General features: G+C 52.9%; 1 protein-coding gene across 26 annotated transcripts in view; it reads right to left on the reverse strand.

Annotated features, from left to right (window-relative positions):
• The window catches only part of MSI2 (musashi RNA binding protein 2), a 255628-nt gene that overhangs the window by 41309 nt on the left and 199447 nt on the right, over positions 1 to 14872 (reverse strand). For all 26 annotated transcript variants that reach the window (XR_012625799.1, XR_012625797.1, XR_012625798.1 and 23 more), the window contains exons 9-10: positions 9065 to 9179; positions 1616 to 1690 (exon numbers count right to left, since the gene is read on the reverse strand). Coding sequence is in view for 21 of the 26 variants with exons in the window: in XM_074845694.1 (XP_074701795.1) it covers positions 1616 to 1690; positions 9065 to 9179 (190 nt within the window). In the remaining 5 variants the exon portion in view is untranslated. The remainder of the gene's footprint in view (positions 1 to 1615; positions 1691 to 9064; positions 9180 to 14872) is intronic.

Raw genomic sequence — 14872 nt, forward strand, 5'->3', positions numbered from 1 at the left:
AGAGACTGAAAATAACTAGGAAGGCCTGTTTTGGAAAACCAGGCCCTTAATAAAAATATATATAATGAGGGCTAGAGTCAAACAGTACCTCTGCTGTCAGCAGGCAGACACATTCATTTTAGACATGTTTATAATTAAAGTCATCTAAGCTCTGCTGATTTTCATCATTTAACTTATCAAAGGTGTCTCTCATTTAGCTGTCTTCATACCAATCAGCTGGTACAAGGAATCACGAGGACCCGGGAGGAAAGTGTGAGACAACATGCAAACGCCTTCTGAAGGCTCCTCCCTGTACCCCAGTACCGGCCGCGCCACCCGCGGGGGCAGCTGCCTTGTCACCCCCAGCAGCCGCGTCACCCGCCACTGCGACCCTCGCTGCCCGGCACGCCGCCCTGCTCTCAGCCCCGACACCCTGGCTCGGCTCGGGAAGAGGCAGATGAGCTTTAAGCAGAGCCCTAGCATTTGTGAATTGAAATTGAAAAGAAAACCATCCTCGCAGCGCCGTTTCCCTTGTGTTATCAGTCCCGCAAAAACCAGCTGCACCGAAACCACCGTCCCAAGGACGCTGTTGGCCTCACGGCTGTTGATAACACGTACGCTTCCAATGCCACGTTCCACCCCAGTGACCTAGTGCCGAACCCACTATCTTTGCCCCAGCGTGCCGCAGGCAGAGCCGTGCATCCCTCCGCGTCCTCACCTGCCCTAAAGGACCTTCCCGTGAGGGTGTCTGGTTTTCCTGCCCCGAGGAGCTGCTGCCCTCCCGCACCCGCCGCTGCTCACTCGGTTTCTTGGTGGGACCGCTCGGGCGTGACCCCCACGACGAGCACGCTCGTGGATTTAACGCCCAGCACGCCGGGGTTTCCTCGCCGCGGGGTCCGGGTGGGCTTCAGCTGTTAGTGAGGCATAAACACAGCAGCGTCGCTTTGCCTGACAGAGCTGCCTGGGAAACCCCAGGGTGAAAGGGAAGGGAACTCTCTGTGCTCTGTGGTTTCAGCCCCACCTGCGGACGTGCTGGAACGGGAAAGGGCTTTTCCCCATCCCCGCCGCGCCCCGCAGCCAGCCCCCGCGCCGCGCAGCCGGCGGCCACGCCAAGGAAAGGGGGAAACCAAACCGAAGCCGAACCGAAGCATCAACGCATGGCTACAAACTATTTCTGTGAAGGACACCAGCGACAGCGATAAAGAACACAGGAAGGTTGGACTTTTCGCTCCAAGACTGCACTTGTCATGAATATGCACTTACCGCAGGGTACAGGGGAACGTGTGTGCGAGGCGGCGTGCGTGTGTGTGTGTGTGTATCTCTAGAATATATAGGAAAGGAAAAACCCATCAAAGGGAGGGTAAGAGCTCTTAAATTATCTCTGTTGCTTTATGTTTTAATTTTAAAAGTTTGTTTTCAAATAACCAGTACCAATTTACACGTTAGTAAAAATGTATTTAAAATCTGTATATAGAAATATCTATTTTAAAATAGTAAAAAAATTTGTTGTTGTGTGAGATGCTCCCTGCAGACTTGCCTGTCTCAGCTTGCAGCTACGGATTTAAAAAAAAAGGAAAAGAAAAATAAAGAAGGAAAGAGGGGAAAAAAAGTAAATCTGCAAATGAAATGTACGTACCTGGGAACTGATAGCTGTAACTTGGGGCAAATCCAGGATATCCTCGGCCATATGTTGCAACAAAATTCGGGTAACCTTGATCACAGAAACGTAAAAAAGAGAGAGAGAGAGAGAAAGAAAAGTTTCAAGATTAATAAAGGCTTTTTGTTTTTAAACACAATGCAAAATGACATAGAGGATGGGTGACACTTGATTTTACCAAAGGTACTAAAAAATAAGATCTATTCCGCTTGTGCAAAACTGCAGGAAGGTTTCATTATTATCTTGGATAGAAACATCTAGAGCTGGGCAGCTTTCCTGCTCCCTTGCCTGCCTGGCTTTGTGCAGAAGACCTGTCACTCAGGTAATTAACATGCACTTTGGTAGCTGAAGTCCAAGGACTGTGCATACTTGTTAGCTGGAAGAGTAAATGCCAAATGCTAAGGCTAAACACATAACACAGGTTTGCTCTGACATTTGGAGAGCTTACAATGAATGTACTTTGCTTCAGAGCTATTGACAGTTGGAGATTAAGGTAGTAGTAATTCTTTATCCCGGGAGTGTGAAGGACAACAGTTAACACATCAAAGAGTTAGAGGCAGCAACAGCAATGAGCCAGAGAGTCAAAGAGCTTTTAATTTTTCAGGAAAGTAAAGCCCAGCTATGAGAACTGCTTCCTAAAGCAATTTCTGAGCAAGCATCCAACCTCAGGCAGCTTTTGAAGTTTTATTATGAGAAAAATACCACTCGAGACCATGTTGCTAATAAAGATGCCTAAATAAACGCATGAAGCGGCCACTCTGCCGGCTCTCCCGCGGCGCTGGCAGCGAAAGGCCGTGTCGGCGAGAGGGCAGAGCCCTGCGAGGGCGGCGGGTGCCAGAGGTGCCCCCGCGGGCGCTCGGCCCAGGGTGGCCTCACGGGCAGCAAGGTCTGACACGCGGGCAGAGCAAGGGGGTCCCCGGAAGGTTTGCTGCGTGCTGGAGGTCACACCAGTCCCTAAAGGTGCACGGGCTGGCAGCAGCCAAGGGGTCACACACCGTGACCCCCCCCTGTGTTTTAACTCAGGCAAACCAGCCCCTCTGGTCCCACCGCGGCTGTTTGCTACGGCCGATGCCGCAAGCTGTCCTGTACACTAAGGAGATTTCCTCAAATTGTAACCTCACTTCCAATCCTCAGCACTTCCTTGCTCCGTTTTCCTAAAAACAGGAACCACCCTTTGCAACTCCAGTGCAATAAACGCTGCGTTACGCTCCCGCTGACTGTCGGTGTCAGCCCAGACCCCTCCAGACCAAGAAACCATCATGAAAAGTTTGCTCTCACTCCATCTGAAGTCAGTGGAAATCTGGGCGGTGATGAAGCAGCAGCTGGGCTGGAGCCCCAGAACATGTTTAGCAGCCAAAGGGTTCTTCTGGGGGGGTCTCCTGCTTTTATTTATTCTTTAATACACTCACACATCGTACGGCTATTTTTCTGCGGCAGCAAGTCCCTCTATTTCTGATGAGATTTATATATACACATATAATGTACTATTAATCATAATCTAAAACTGGAAGATAAAAATGCTTGGATGAATTTTGATTACAGGATTAAGCAGTGCCAGGGGAAAGCAGCCCTGCGATCCCCGGACAGCGCACTGCGGCTTTCAGCGGTATGTACACACCGCTTAGCCCTTGCGTATTTATTTCACAGCTCAACAGCTGGATTCCCTTAGAAATTAATCACCTCTGTCATTAAATCAGATCTTTCAGAGTTAAGCTTTACAAACCATTTTTCCTTTTTTTTTTTATAAAAAAAACAACAATATTGATAAATGGATTGTTTGCTAAGTAAGTAACGCCATTAACAGCGCTGCGAGCTCCACCATGAAAAACCGCTCCCCGGCATCTGACCGCAGCCCCTCTCCTCGCCAAGTGGAAAAAATTAACTTTTATTCCGATTCCAAGGACTCCGAAGCAGATCTGTCGGCTCGCGACTGCCGGGTCCACAGGGGACCGACGTGCCGGGCAGCACCTGAGCTCTGCCTGGGGAGCGGGGGCTGCCGGTGCGGTGCCTGCGGCCCTGGCCAGTCCGGCCCGGTGGTGGCTGGCAGCTGCCCGCGGTGGTTTTGGAGCTGGCGATGCGGTGTGGGATGCCATCTCTTCCACTTGGATGCTCTGCGGCGTCGGGGATGCTCCATCGCGGTGCGTTTGCCTCCGAAGCCAGGGCAGCGCGGCGCTCTGTGGCAGCCCCGCTCTCCTCGGCCGAGCCCGGCCGTGCCTGGCGGCAGCGGCACCACCAGAGCTGCCTGGGGGGCTCTCGCCTGCACCGCCAGTGCTCCACGCTCTCTAGGTCAGGCAGATGAAATCATAAATTTATAATACAACATTACTTCAATTTTCCTCTTCATTTACCGCTGCAGTGCCCAGCTCTGCTCTAACGAGTCAAAGCCCGATCCGCGCAGGGGAAATTGCCTGGCTGAATATCAATAGCGCATTAACACCGTGCCCATGTGGATGCTTCATCAAGCCAAATTATGGCCATGCTGACCTACCCACCATTTCCATTAGATGCCATTCGCATCCTGCACTGGGCACCGAGCGGTTTATTTGCTTCAGTAGTCCTGGGGAATGATCAGTCTCTCTAATTATCCCTTGTTGCTAAACCAAAACTCCAAGTTTTGCCTGGATTGCCTCCTCCGAAGCGAGACCCTCCTGTCCGTGGAAGCAGAACTCAAACCAACAGCCCAAAGTGCTTTCGCAGCACCGCCTCCACCCAGCGCCTGTCTTGGCCATCGAGGGCGGCAGGTCCGACGCACCCACCCCGCAGGCCAGGTGAACTGCCAGCCCCTGCAGAGCCCCATCTCGCAGCGGAGCAGATCCTGCCCGGGGCTGGACGCGGTGCTGGTGTGTCTCTGGGCAGGGCTGGCGTGTGAGGCGAGAGCGATGGCTGCTGGCAGCACCACGCTGCCCACCCGACGGCCACGCTCTTGGTAGAGGCAACACCTGATGCGGCCACGGAGCCTGTTACCACCACGAGTACGTGAACAGCCACGCGGTGCAGGGACGGTCTCCCAGGGGAAGGCAAAGGCTCTGCTTCCAGCACGAAAAAACTGCAAACAGGTAACACTGACCTTTGACTTCCAGCGTACCCGAGGGTGTCACAGCATCTCTAGTGCTAAAGCCCATCCTGGTGGGCCCATGGTAAAGCCCGACATTGCAGGCACCCTACGGAAGGGGAAACTGGTCAAGCTGCTCCCTCCTGTCCTGAGCAGGGGAACCGTGGCCCTGGAGACTCAGCAGCTTGCACAAGGTCACTGGAAAGGCAGGAGGCCCGAGCTGGCCTCCCGACTCCCCTCTGTGCACCAGCACCTCCAGAGGGAGAAAGGGTTTCTCTGCTCCCAGTGGGGAAGTGCCCACAGCCCTCGAACCAGGCTATGGAATTGTCCTTTCATTTTTAAACTTGGTGATCTGAGATGGACAAAGCTCATGTGTAATATGTGGGAACTCGGAGCACACTGGGGCCTGGGGACCTCTGCAAAATTAATCCCAATGCTCCAGTAAATGCAAGAAAATTATTGTCTCCCAGTGCTGCTCAGAGCAAGGAATGCCAGGTCCTTTGCAAGGAAAGGCATGGTCCTTCTGCCGAAGCACAGCCCCATGCTGCAACAAAAATGCTCAGGGTCTTAAAAGAAACGTGCTGTGACCTTGACGTAGGCACCTGTGGCATGAGGGAATGCAAACCAGAAATCATCTCCTACAGACACAGGGGGTGGTCACGTACCAGGGAGCAGAAAAACATCTGCTGTAGAAGCTTCTCCCTGGGTCCAACAGTGTTGAGCTGTCTCCTACTTCAAGGGAATGGAGGAGCTCAGCGAAGGCCAGTCGTGATGGCTACGGCGGGTGCTGCTGCGGGAGCCCGCAGGGGCCGGGGAGCTGTGCCAGCCTCCTGGGAAGCCTGCGCTGACGAAGGGCTCCCCTTCCCGGATCCTGCCTCAGAGGCAGCTGCTACTCTATTAAACAGAGCCTGATGGAAAAAAGGAATGACTTTCTTTGAAGGGCACAAGCTTCTTTCATGCATGAGTTCAGCCCACCTAGACTGAACGTGTGCAGGAATGCAGAGCCCGGCTCTGCCTCGCGCGGGGACAGGAGCGGCCTGTCAGAGACCTTCTGAAGCCCGGTGCTCTTATCAGGCAGCATTTCAGCAGTCTGGGGGTGTAAGCCGTGTGGGCCGAGCACTCCTGTCTCTGGAGGACAGGTTTGCAGGTTACAAAGAGCCCAACTTGACTATTAAACACCATCGCCAGAAGACGTGAGCGCTGCGGGCCCCCAGCTCACATCAAGCCGCGCAGCCGCTACCTCCCGCTGGGACCAGCCACGTCCCAGGTGCCCCAAGTTGCTCCTCAGTTGCATTCTTCTTTTTTCTCTTTCTTTTCCAAGTTTTCAGGTACAGACCCGAGTACCCTGGGACAAGGCGGTGACACCCACTCGCCCTCGGGTGACGGGGCTCCTGGTTTGCCCGCCAGGACTGGGTGATGGAGGGGAAGCTCCTGGGTGCGTGACAAAGCTTCTCGGCCACCCAACCGCTCCCACGCCGCTGCAGACGTGTGCGACGGCTGCGAGGGGGGACACGGTGCCCGCTCACGAGCACCCACGGGGCAGGGGAGCAGCTCTTCCCGCCGGGTGGGCTGCCGGGGAGGGAGAGAGCACCAGAACTGGAACCACTCTGGTCCGCTCTTTATGCAGAGTGACTAATTAATGTTCCTGATCTCCCCCGAGCCTGAGCGTGTCCCATCAGCAGACCGAGCCCCAGACAGCCCAGAAGCAATCCTGGCAAAAGGCTCAGCCTGCCCACACTCTCGGAGTCAAAAAATCCTTTCGGAAGAACACTTTAATTTTGTTCCAATCAACCAAATCAGCACAGAAGCGGCTGCCTATGCACCTTTAGACCCCGGCTGCTGCAGGCTCCTCGGGGAGGCTGTGATTAATGAAAAAGACCAACTTCCTTAATAGCTTTGGAGGGAGTCGCTCCTCACTCTTTCCTTTGGGTTGTCTTGTGCGTTCGTTCCTCCGATTCCCTCCTCTGCCCATGAACGGCATCTGGAGAAGGTGACCTTGAACAAGGACTTCTGGAAACAGGTATAAAATTCCTTCAAAAGCAGCCCCAACCGCTCTGTTTCAGTTCAGCCAGGCATCTGAAAGAAGGAACGGGGTAGGGCTGACACGGGCCTCCTGGGATCTCAGCAAAACGCTCGGCTACTGCAGACGCTGCCTCCGGCGGCACGTTACTCTGTGCGCCTCGTCGTTTGATGGGTTAATTAAGCCCCTCTCCCTGAGGGGACGGGGCCCCATCACGAGTGAGCAGCTGCTGGGGTTTGGGAAGTAGAGGTTTGGGCTCCCTGCTGAGCTGCTGCCCATCGACCCCCTTCCCAGCCTTGAAGCCAACACTTCCAGGCAGCCTTTGAAAACGGGGATTTATAACGGCCAGACAGACAGCTTCACTCTCATGTGTTGCAATTTCCTTGTTTAGCACTTAATTATTTAACGCGGTGCCACTGTAGGAAGCAGGAACTTGGAAGATGAAAAAAACATCTAGAGCAGATAATGAAGCATCTGGCCTTCAAGATGAATCAATCATTAATTCTGAGCAAGTCACCCTGATTTGAAATCTAATCAGAGCACGTTGTGAGAGCGGCCGGAGCAGAGCCGGTCGGGGCAACCGACCCACCCCACCGCCGCCGGACGGGGATTTGCCAACAGGCGCCTGTGGCCCTTGTTCTGTGCAGAAGCAGATCCGCTCGCCGAGGGCTTCTTCCCTTAACTTCTTACGGCTTGAAACCATCTTTTTACAGAGAAGCAGCCCCGGTGGGAACGATTCACACTACACCTGAAGGCTGAATTGTCCCTCCAGGTCACTGGGGTGGATCCCGGCTCCGTTCGCTCCTTGCCCGGCTGCGAGGAGAAGGGTTGAGGTAATTCTGCCCGTGGTGAGCAGGAGAGAGATGCTTCCCTGGGTCTTTTTGCCTACGCAGGGTGAGCTGGGCTCTCTCCTCCAGCAGCCAGGAGAAGGAGGGAGGCACCACCTCCACCACCCCAAACCTCAGGCACCGCAAGCAGAAAAGAAACAACAGAAATAAAGTACACATGCTCAAGCACGCTGGGAATATACAAGTAACGAAATCACAGACTGACTAGAACAAGATAAATATTTTAACCATAAAATGTAATTTCCAAACACTATGGGGCAGGGTGGTGGTGGAGTGTGGGGACAGAAAAATAGATGATCAGCTGAAATAACCGCATTACACATCCCAGAAATGGATTGTTCCAGCCGCACGAACAGAAGTACTATTAATTCAGAGATAAAGCAAACATGGCAGGGAAGTTTTCCCTCTCAAATCAAGCAGTGCCTGAAGTCAGACATCTCAGTGCAACAGCCTGATACTCGTAGGAACCGAGTCCTCTGACCCAACACCCATTCCCGCCGCCCTGGGGCCCTCCGGCATCTCAGACAGCACATGGCCCTGCCTGGCAGAGCTCGGGACAGCCCAGCACCAGCTTTCACACTGGTTTTTGTGCTCAGTTTCTGGGAGCATCTAAACCCAGGACAGAAAATTTAAAGCATCCCAGAGAGGCCACATACCAGGTACTCTAGCCCGGGGGACACCTCGAGATGCCCTCTCGGCCATGCACGCTTTATGGACACAGGAGGTGACAACTGAGGGGAAGTCCAGGGATACAAAGGGAGCAGAAAGTTGAGAATGTATGGGTTTTTACAAAAATACATTGGTAATGGACTAGCAGCATTTTGGCTTAGTAAATCTGAGGACAGAGTATCAAGAGGTTGTCACGTTACATAGAAAGAAGAACTATCTAGGCAGAAACAAATGAGAACCAATTATAACTAAATAGACCTCATGCACAAATAGAATTTTGCCATTAAATATCATTTATCCCATTTAATTAGTATTTTCTGGACACAATACTCTGGACTAAAATACCATTCCATCTCCTTGAAACTTGTAATTATTGTTGTGACCTATACTGTTACGCATCTCCCTGCTTTCTCCATCTTGCATGCCATTTAAGAACCGGCAAGATTTTCAATTATCTATGCTGAACTGTCAAAGATACCTTTAAAAGAAGGGGAATAATGTGTGACTCAATTCCTCTAAAAAAGGGGAGAGATCATTTTTAGTCAGAATGAACACACAGCATCTTTCATCATTCTATTTTTTGCGAGTAAGAGTAAAACAGGCTATTTAAAACATCCATTTAAATGCAAATTTTTATATTCCAGGAAGGGGTGTGTTGGGGGGGAGTTAATCATTTACCACAGACAGGATTATTTTCCCCACTCCACCCTTGTTAAAGTTTCAGACTCGCACCCACACAGGTGCAGGGATTTGCTCACCCCTACAGCTTAAGCGTTCAGAAATGAGGGAGACACGGGAGCCGCTGGCTCCAGGAGATGTGTGGTGGCTCCGGCACTTACCCAACATTCCCATCCCTAGCATAAAAGCGTCCATGGTATACGGTAATCCACGTGCCCTTCCTCTCGTCCCTGGTGGAAACATCACTTCTTTAGGTTGTGCTTTCTTACATTCTACCTATTGAGCAGAAACATGTACAAATGAGATGCAAATGAATTCCATGTAAATGTCAAATGCAGAACTGATCTACTTAAGGGGGGGAGTTTTATTTTTAGCACTTGCCTCCCCACACCGCCTCCCCCTCAAAGGTGAACTTTAAGAATAGCGTAAACGGATTTAAAAGAGCAAACATGTATGTCTCTTTAAACACACACAGCAAAACCCCACTGGAAAGGTGACAGAAATGCTGATTTAAGAAGTTGCCGTGTTCCTGAAAGGAAAACCTGTGCTGCGTTCCCTCGCAATGGTACTCGCGGGCGTGGAATGAATGGAGGGAGGTCTCCAGCACAGCTCTATTGCAATCGATAACAGAAAATGACTCTCGGTGATCATTACAAAAAGCTCCTTTTAAAATAGGAATAAAGAATCAATATTTCTACCCAGCAGAAAATTTCTGTAAACCCTATTAATAAACGATCTGCATTCTTTCACTTCCAGTTACTCCTGCTGCCTTCTGAAGTTGCTTAATGCCACTTGAACCCCACCGCAAGTCTCTGCCAACACCCTGTGAGAGGTGGTGACCCAGCCCAGCTGGTGGCAGGACGTCCAGGACCCCCAGCCTCACCGCCGGGTGCTAGTCCCCAGCCTCTTTTTGGGTAGGAAAAGAGAGAAATAAAGCACTTTTCCACATTTTCTAGCTCCGGCACTGCTGACTTGACTGCCCCCGCGCGGGCTCCCCTCGGCACTGGCCCTCCGAGTCGATTTGGAGCTCACCAGAGTTCTCCCAACCCTTTTCTATGACTCTACATCTTAGTCCGTGCTCTGAGCAAAAGGACAATGTGCAGAGACACAGCGCAGCCCTGCGCGGGGTGCGGGGGACCCCCGAGCTGAGCCGCTGTCTGCCCCACCTGTACGGTCTGCACGATGCGAATTGCTGGTCTAAGAGTAAAGGTCTCAGGCTGAATGTAGAGGTTTGAGCTATATGCCTCTAACTTTGCTACTCGACCAGTTCCTCGTCCTCTTTGCACATCTGCAGACCCCCCAGCCCTTGCCTGGCCAGTCCAGCACAGGAGTGCCGCAGGCCGGGCCCGTGCTCCCGGCAGACACGGTGGCCCCGGTGCCCTCGGCCCGGCCATGGCACCACCAGCAGCCTGCGGGCAGGGGCTGGGCAACGGGGCTGCTGGTCGTGGACATCGAGGAGGGTCAGCTCTGAGCAGGGTCGTGTCTCCAGCATCGCCTCCACCCCTCGCACCACCAGGCGAAGGCGGGCGTGCGCCCCGCGCCCCGCGCCCGACTACCCCTGGCAAAGTAGGATACCGCGGCTAAACACCTCGGTGCCTAATAGCCCGATCAGTGACTGCGTGTTCATTGTCTTATGAAAACCAACCGCCTGTTCCTAGGCAACCCGATCAGCGCAAATTTCAGGTTTATACAATTTTCATTTAGGTAACATAAAGGTTAACTGACTGTAATGGGAGTATTTTAAACAAAACCACCTACTCCTCCCCTTTCGGCTGCAAACCTCCACAGACCGTATTTACTTTGCTTGCTTGCAACACTTCCCAAAGCTACAATGCTCAGACGCTGCCAACGCTGTCAAAACACGCATTTCTTGCAAACAAGCTGCCCCAACCCAGTGGAATTTGGAGCGAAATTCTTCTGGAGTTCAACTTTTGCTACTTTTCTGCCAAGAAGCGTTTGAGTCTGTGCAGGAGGCAGCAGGAGAAGGGCAGAGAGAGCCCAGGGATGGCTGGAGCGGGGACATGTGTGTGCACAGCCCGGACACGGTGTTGCAGAGACCCGCTCTCCAGACACCCTGAAACTCGGGCACAGCCCCAACAGGGCCAGCGACTCCCTCAGTCTCCTCTTCAGTGCTGTCAGGGCAGCAAGTCCTCCGGGAGAGACACATCCCATGGAGAGCTGCGGCGAGGGCCGGTGTGTCCTCCAGCCAGGGCCACCACCCTCCACCCCCCGCCCCGTCCCTCACACACCCACAAACACCCTCCCGCGCACATGTGCAGGCGTGGGATGGTGCAGCCACGCTCCTGAGTGCGCGATGGAGAGCCCCACGGTGCCCCACGGGGTTCCCGGGCCCTGATATTAAGACAAAAAGAGAGAGAAAAGGAAGCAGAAAACTTCCCATCAATGAATCCTTGATGAGCCTTGATGGGGGGGTTTCAGCCTAACTGGGCTGTGCGCTCCCCCAAAACCTGGGTGTCCCTGGAAAGCCCCACAGCCCAAAGCCATCAGCCTGCTGCGACCCCCCCATCTCCATCAACCTCCCCGGAGAGCCCGGGGACACGGCGAGCTCACAACGCCGAGCACCAGCACCAGCCTCCCTCCCCGCCCGCCAGCACAAGAGCTCTGCAATCCCCTCTCCAACTGTCCTTTGCTTATTTTTAATCAGAGGGGCATCAAACGGCAGTCTGCCAATCTAATTTCTCCAGCCCAGTGACGGGGTGTGAGCACCAGAAGTGTGTCATTTCATTTCGCCACCACATTTTTCGGGTTCGCCTCCACTCCAAATGTCACGGTGGCATTGGTTACACCTCGCGGCCGCTTGCGCTGCGAACAGTCAGGATGATAAAAACAATCTAGCCTGGCTCAATGGACAATTAACAGGAAAATGAAGTTTGGATTAGCACCGTTAGAAACAATAACCCAGTAATTAGCTTTTGCAACCACAAAACAGCCTACCGCTGCTCTCTGAAAGACTAGTGTAATTTATGATTTTCACAGCACACGAGGATATAAAGGGAATGGCAGCGAGCTGCAAGGAAGTTTTAACTGGGATTTAAAGCGGAAGAAAAAGTCACCAGTAGGAAAGAAAAATAATTCCTAAGCCTTTGTAAACAAATATACCCCATATCAAGGGCAAAAATATCCTCCTCTATCCAGCAGAGACTCTTCCCCCTGGGAGGGACGACACAGGACCAGGAGCCCTGGCCCCGCTCTGCCATGCCTCGGGAAGGGACTGTGTGACCCCGGCCTCGGGTGGATTTTTACACTCCCCGTTCAGCCACGTCAGGCCTTGAGGTGCTCTGCAGAAGCTGCCACGCACCACCCCATCGGCAAATGGGGAAAATGCAGCAACAGGAGGTGAAGCACCACATTAGCAGACCAGCGACGGGCTTGGATGGTGCCTCTTCACCAACACAGGCAGCAAAAGCAGAAAAAAAAGAGGCCAGGCTGCTTTTCTGCAAGAAGCCAGCCCTCTCCTTCATGGGGAATGGGATGGAGATGGCCATAACCATCCCGCAGCCACGGTTACTGTGAGGGTCAAGCCCTGGAGGCAGCAGGGACGTCACACACATGCCGGCAAAGCAGGACGGGCAGGGGGGCTTCTCCGAGAGGGAACGCATCTGGATTTACGAGTCGGTGCTCAGCTCTGTACCGAATCACCCCCAAGAGCCCGCCCGATGCGGGTACTTTGTACATAAATTTGGATCTCACACAAACTTTCAGTTCAGCATTTCTGTACATCTTAATAATTTCCAGATTTTTTCCACCTCCCCTGTATGAGGGATGTGCTTCACTTTCAGCAGCCTAACAAAGAAAGTTTTAACTCTAAGGCTGAAAAAAAAAAAGAGGCAAGGAAACTAAATTTCACTATTTTTGTTTAGTCTAGTTTGAAGAATTAACGTTACACTGGGGTACTCTTGGGTCAAGCCGAGCAGTCAAAGCCACTAGAACCCAGGACGGCTGAGATGGGGAGTGAAAAGCCTCTTATACCCAGAGCAACAAAACAGGCTGTCAGCTCTCAGCACCAGGATGTCTCAAAAAACCCTCTGGCTAAGAGCTTTCCAGGGAAACCAGGGCTATTTTGAGGAAAGCAGAATGCGCACATATTCACAATGCACAAAAAACCATTTTACCACCCAAAGACAAGGCAACTTTGTCTTGCCAGCAACGTGTGATTCACAGTTAGTTGCGATTCGATTGCCTCGGGGACGCCACGCCGTTCATGCCTTGGCAAGCCAAAACTATCGCTCCTCTAACAGAGAAATCTGTATTCCCCCAGTCCTGCCGCAAAGGCAGGGCTACACCAGGCAACAGAAGAAAGGTTATAAACATATTTAAAAAACCACGTTCGATCACTGACAAAGGTGGAGCGGGAACAACGGGACGTCACGTCCTCAGACCGTAAAGAAGTCGGCAGCTACGGGTGAGCAGAGGAGTCTGCCAGAGTTTCTTGAGATTCATCAATTCAATTTGTCCCCAAACACCCGATAACACCCAGCGTTGGGCAGCTCCTTCTTGTCTGGTGCGGGTGGGAGGACCCAGCTACCCTTGGAGAACCTGGCAAGGGCGGCGTCACCGGAGAGCTCACAGCCCCATCCTTTAAAGCATGCTGAGGACAACGCTGTAGGAATGTGCCCAACCCGCCCGCGCTCTGCAGGGTCCTTTGGCTGACTGATGGGGCTTCCAAAGCTGCCGCAGCTTCAGCCTCTCCCGAGCACCACCACTGCCGCGAGACCCCCTGCAGAGAACCCGTCACCACGACCGTCGGCCTCTTGGCACGGCAGTTCACAGCGGTGCCCGAAAACGCTCTCCCACAACAACCTACGGGCTGGTAGTGATCCGACAGCAGGAAACAACGAGCAGCAACACCTTCCTGTGACCTGTTGCCAACCAGACCCCCCCAGACAGGCACTTTCAGCCTCGGTGCCCATTCCCGATGACAGTTGGCTTTCGGTAGGTCCTACAGTTGTGTCAAAGGACAACCCCAACTCCAAAAGAGTTTCCCAGGGATTTCAGGAGGGTCCTTGAACTGGAGCTGCCACATTTAATTTCTGGCCACTGGAGGTTGTTTCTTAACTCTCTGGTTATTTGCTTTGAGTGTGAAACGAGGGTTAATGCTCCCACGGAGGGCTGGGAGGGGTGAGGGAGTGCCGAGGGGCGATGAGCTTGTGTGCTTTGCAGATTTGGGACAAAAGCATCAGGACACGCTGACAGCACTGAAGCAATTTGCTCACAAGGGAGAAGGGTGATTTTTGGACCCAGATGAAGCACATGCCCACAAGCAAATCTTCCATCTCTAACTTTCCCCTTTGCTCCTTGACAGCCCCTCTGGGTAAGCCAATGCCACGTCTTATTTTCAGCCCCACAGCCACTCCCTGACACAGATGCTTTGTACACAGAGGTGGCAGGGTCACTTGGCCAAGCCTCCCCGAAGACATCTGCTCCAGAACCAGCCTCCCCAAATGCTCCAGAACCAGTTACCTCCACCACCCCCAACGCCTGCAGCCCAGGGTCGTGCCTGCAAACAGCCAAGCAGCACGACATGCACCTCCCCTGCACTATGCTCCACGCGTCCCCCCCAGCGCAGCCGGCAAACCCGTTGCCACCACCAGTAAGACACCAACTGGAGAGGCAGCAGAATGACACACGAGCCCCAACACCACCTCTGGAGGCTGTTCTCTGCCTTCCACGGCGTCCAGCTGTCAAAGGACCCAGCAGCTTCCCAAAATGTCTGTGCGAGGTCGGAGGTGGTTTGTTGGTTGCACGTCGTGTTTCCTCTGCTCCCGGTTACTGCAGGGACCTCAGACCCCAGCGGCCTTGTGCTCCCTCCTGCCTTCTGCAGGTGGTGCCCAGTTTAGTCTTTCCTTTAGTCTTTAGATGGAAGTGTCTTAGACTACAAAGATTTTGGATGAAAACCCAAAGGCACGCGGTGTGTGATATACATATCTAAAATGTCACCGCACAGCGAA

Source organism: Strix aluco, chromosome 19 (assembly GCF_031877795.1).
Source record: "Strix aluco isolate bStrAlu1 chromosome 19, bStrAlu1.hap1, whole genome shotgun sequence".
Lineage (NCBI taxonomy): Eukaryota > Metazoa > Chordata > Aves > Strigiformes > Strigidae > Strix > Strix aluco.